Here is a 2,621-nt window from a genome sequence, read left to right on the forward strand (position 1 = left end):
CCTGAAGGATATTTTGTTTTGTCTCAGCCTGGAAATACTGTCTGATGTAACTGCAGGGGAAGCGGGGTGGGGGTAAATCTTGGGAGATCATGGAGATCTTCCATGCCATTATGGAATATATAAAATTAACATATTCAGATGTTACTGTATTGCTATAGTAAAACTGAAGATTAGAAAATGCTTCTTTGGAACTCTATCACAATTTCTTGTTCAACCCTGTGCAAAAGTAACTCCTTGAGGCAGGTCTCCAAATGGAAAAAAAGGATGGTTTTCAAAAAAAACTCAAAGTCTGTAAGACTTCTACTACTGGCTTCAAGAATGGGCTTTAAATTTTACCAAGTTACTTGAGCTCCTAATTCCTATATCTAAAGGAGTATCTACATTACAGAATACAGTGTCATTTCTGGCTACCAAAGTTAACGTGTATCATTCAAAAACAATGAGACAGTTTGACAGCTCACCATGGTGCGCTATTCAGGCATATTCAACTGTGGAAATAGTACCCTTATTTCACAGTAAACTAGTTTCACACATTCTCTGTGTCCAATAAAAAAGGAAGAGAGGACATCTAAATAACAAAATGATTCTTACTTACATTAGTCTAGCTTCATTCTTTTCTAATTCTTAACAATCCACAGCTCTGACAAAAACGTACTTCTGGTATAAATCTGCATTCTGGAGGTAGCTTCAAGATTTGGGTTTTGTTGTTTTTTTTGCTTTTTAAGCAAATAAGAAAAGCACTATGTGAAAATACAAAAATCAACAGTAAACCCATTTTTCTTTAAAAAATAATACTTAACAGTTTTGGCAGACTGGAACTGTGAGAATAATGAATTATGTCTTCGTGTGCTCAAATCAAGATGTGAATTTTTTCAAAAGTTTAACATTTAAGGTAGATAATTTGTTGTTGTACTTCTCAGTGCAAGAAACCAATGCTAGTTTTTTTAATCTTGGTCAAGTGCTTGACTGGATGAGAAAAAAACCTGCTACTGTAATGATAATTTACACAGGTACTACAGGAAGTCAAATTTGACTGTTACATTCTCCTTTTCTGTAAGTTACGAACTTCCCTGAGAGGTTAATTCCGGTTACACATAAGTTTAGCACCACTAGCAGAAGTTAATTAAGTGAAATTTTGATGCTTTTTCTTCACATATTTTTAGTGATCTCGGAGTCCACTTACACCCTTCTCCATTTGTTTTTCATGTTTCAGTACAGTGAGTTCAGTTACGCATATCTCTTTTTTTTAATCTACATATTGCGCCCATTTTTCTTTATCAAATTCCCTTGCAATCTTTAAGGCAGTGCTGTTGAGTGAAACCGATTGCATATTACAGATAATACTAACAACTACTCCTCTAGGTGGTGCCACTAGCCCAGCATCTATAGCTTCAGAGTCCAGCTCTTCAGGAAGAATTAGGAGGACACTACTTGCCCCCACTGCACCACCCGTATGAGATGCATAGTGTCTCTGCTGTCTACAACAGCCATACTGTTGTTTTTTTTCTACGACAGCCCAAGCCATTGCATATTTACCATCCCTGTCCCACGATACTTCCGTTTTTGGCACTGGGGTCCACATCATTGTGACTGTGTCTGGTTTGAGGTACCCAGGAAGAAGTTTGCCATTAGTGTTTTTAAACTGTCCGGCTTGATAACTGTACAACAAGGCATTTCCAAATTTCAGAAGGTCACCTACTGATGAGAGAAAGCCACCACCAGCCCACTTGTAAGAGTTGTCCACATACGGTGCATTTACCAGCCGTCCCTTTTTGTTGTAAACATAACACCTAGAATTCAAGAAAATTCAACTTGTCATTCTCAGATACTATGCACAACTATTTTAAGCTGTCCTATATTAAAAGAGCATACTGAGCACATATTAGCTTGTTCTCATGAAACTTTAGAATTTTTTTTAGCTATATTTTTCTTAAATATATTTCTTGCAGAAAAATCAATAAACTCAGACAGGAAAACAAAAATAAAGGTGACTTCTTCAGTTAGAAGCTTAGTTTCAACGAAAGTCCTAATCCTTCTACTTACCCTTAGGATATACTAAGAGTAAAGGCAATATGCAAATACGAGATGTGACAGAAATCTATAGATCAGCCAGCAAAGGATTTTTCTTAAATTTCTGTACTACATTTAAAGTGTTTTAAGAAAGAGGAATCCTACAACTACCCCATGATTATCAGACACTGAGCTGAAATTTCACTGAAGTCTTAGGTGACTCCTATGAGACAGTAGTTTCCATTTATGATTGATCCCCCCCCCCACTGCCCCATTACAGTTGCCATGTACTACAACTGAATATTTTGGAACTACTAAAAGTAAGAAGCGTGGAGTCTTGCAAAACCTGTCACTAAAATACAAATTAGAAACTACCGACCAGAATTGCAGAATGAACTATTGGGAACAACACAACAGGAGTGCAAACTGAATTAAGCTTTTGAAAGAAACAGTCCAATCATGACTGGATTCAATTCATACAACATATGAGAAGGAATGTTGAATAACTATATAATCTGATGAATTTCAGCCTTTGGCCTTTAGACCACAAGAGGTCCATGTACTACTTGGAGAGCTGTGAAAAGGAACCACAAAAAAAAAAAAAAAAAAAA

General features: G+C 36.4%; 1 protein-coding gene across 1 annotated transcript in view; it reads right to left on the reverse strand.

Annotated features, from left to right (window-relative positions):
• Nucleotides 1-1,211: 1,211 nt before the first annotated feature.
• Nucleotides 1,212-2,621, reverse strand: part of LACTB (lactamase, beta) — a 9,299-nt gene continuing 7,889 nt past the window's right edge. The window contains exon 7 of the mRNA XM_010572262.1: nucleotides 1,212-1,790. Coding sequence (XP_010570564.1) covers nucleotides 1,247-1,790 — 544 coding nt within the window. The 3' untranslated portion in view covers nucleotides 1,212-1,246. The remainder of the gene's footprint in view (nucleotides 1,791-2,621) is intronic.

The sequence above is a fragment of the Haliaeetus leucocephalus genome, unplaced genomic scaffold (genome assembly GCF_000737465.1).
Source record: "Haliaeetus leucocephalus isolate CR32 unplaced genomic scaffold, Haliaeetus_leucocephalus-4.0 Scaffold339, whole genome shotgun sequence".
In the NCBI taxonomy this organism is placed as follows: Eukaryota; Metazoa; Chordata; class Aves; order Accipitriformes; family Accipitridae; genus Haliaeetus; species Haliaeetus leucocephalus.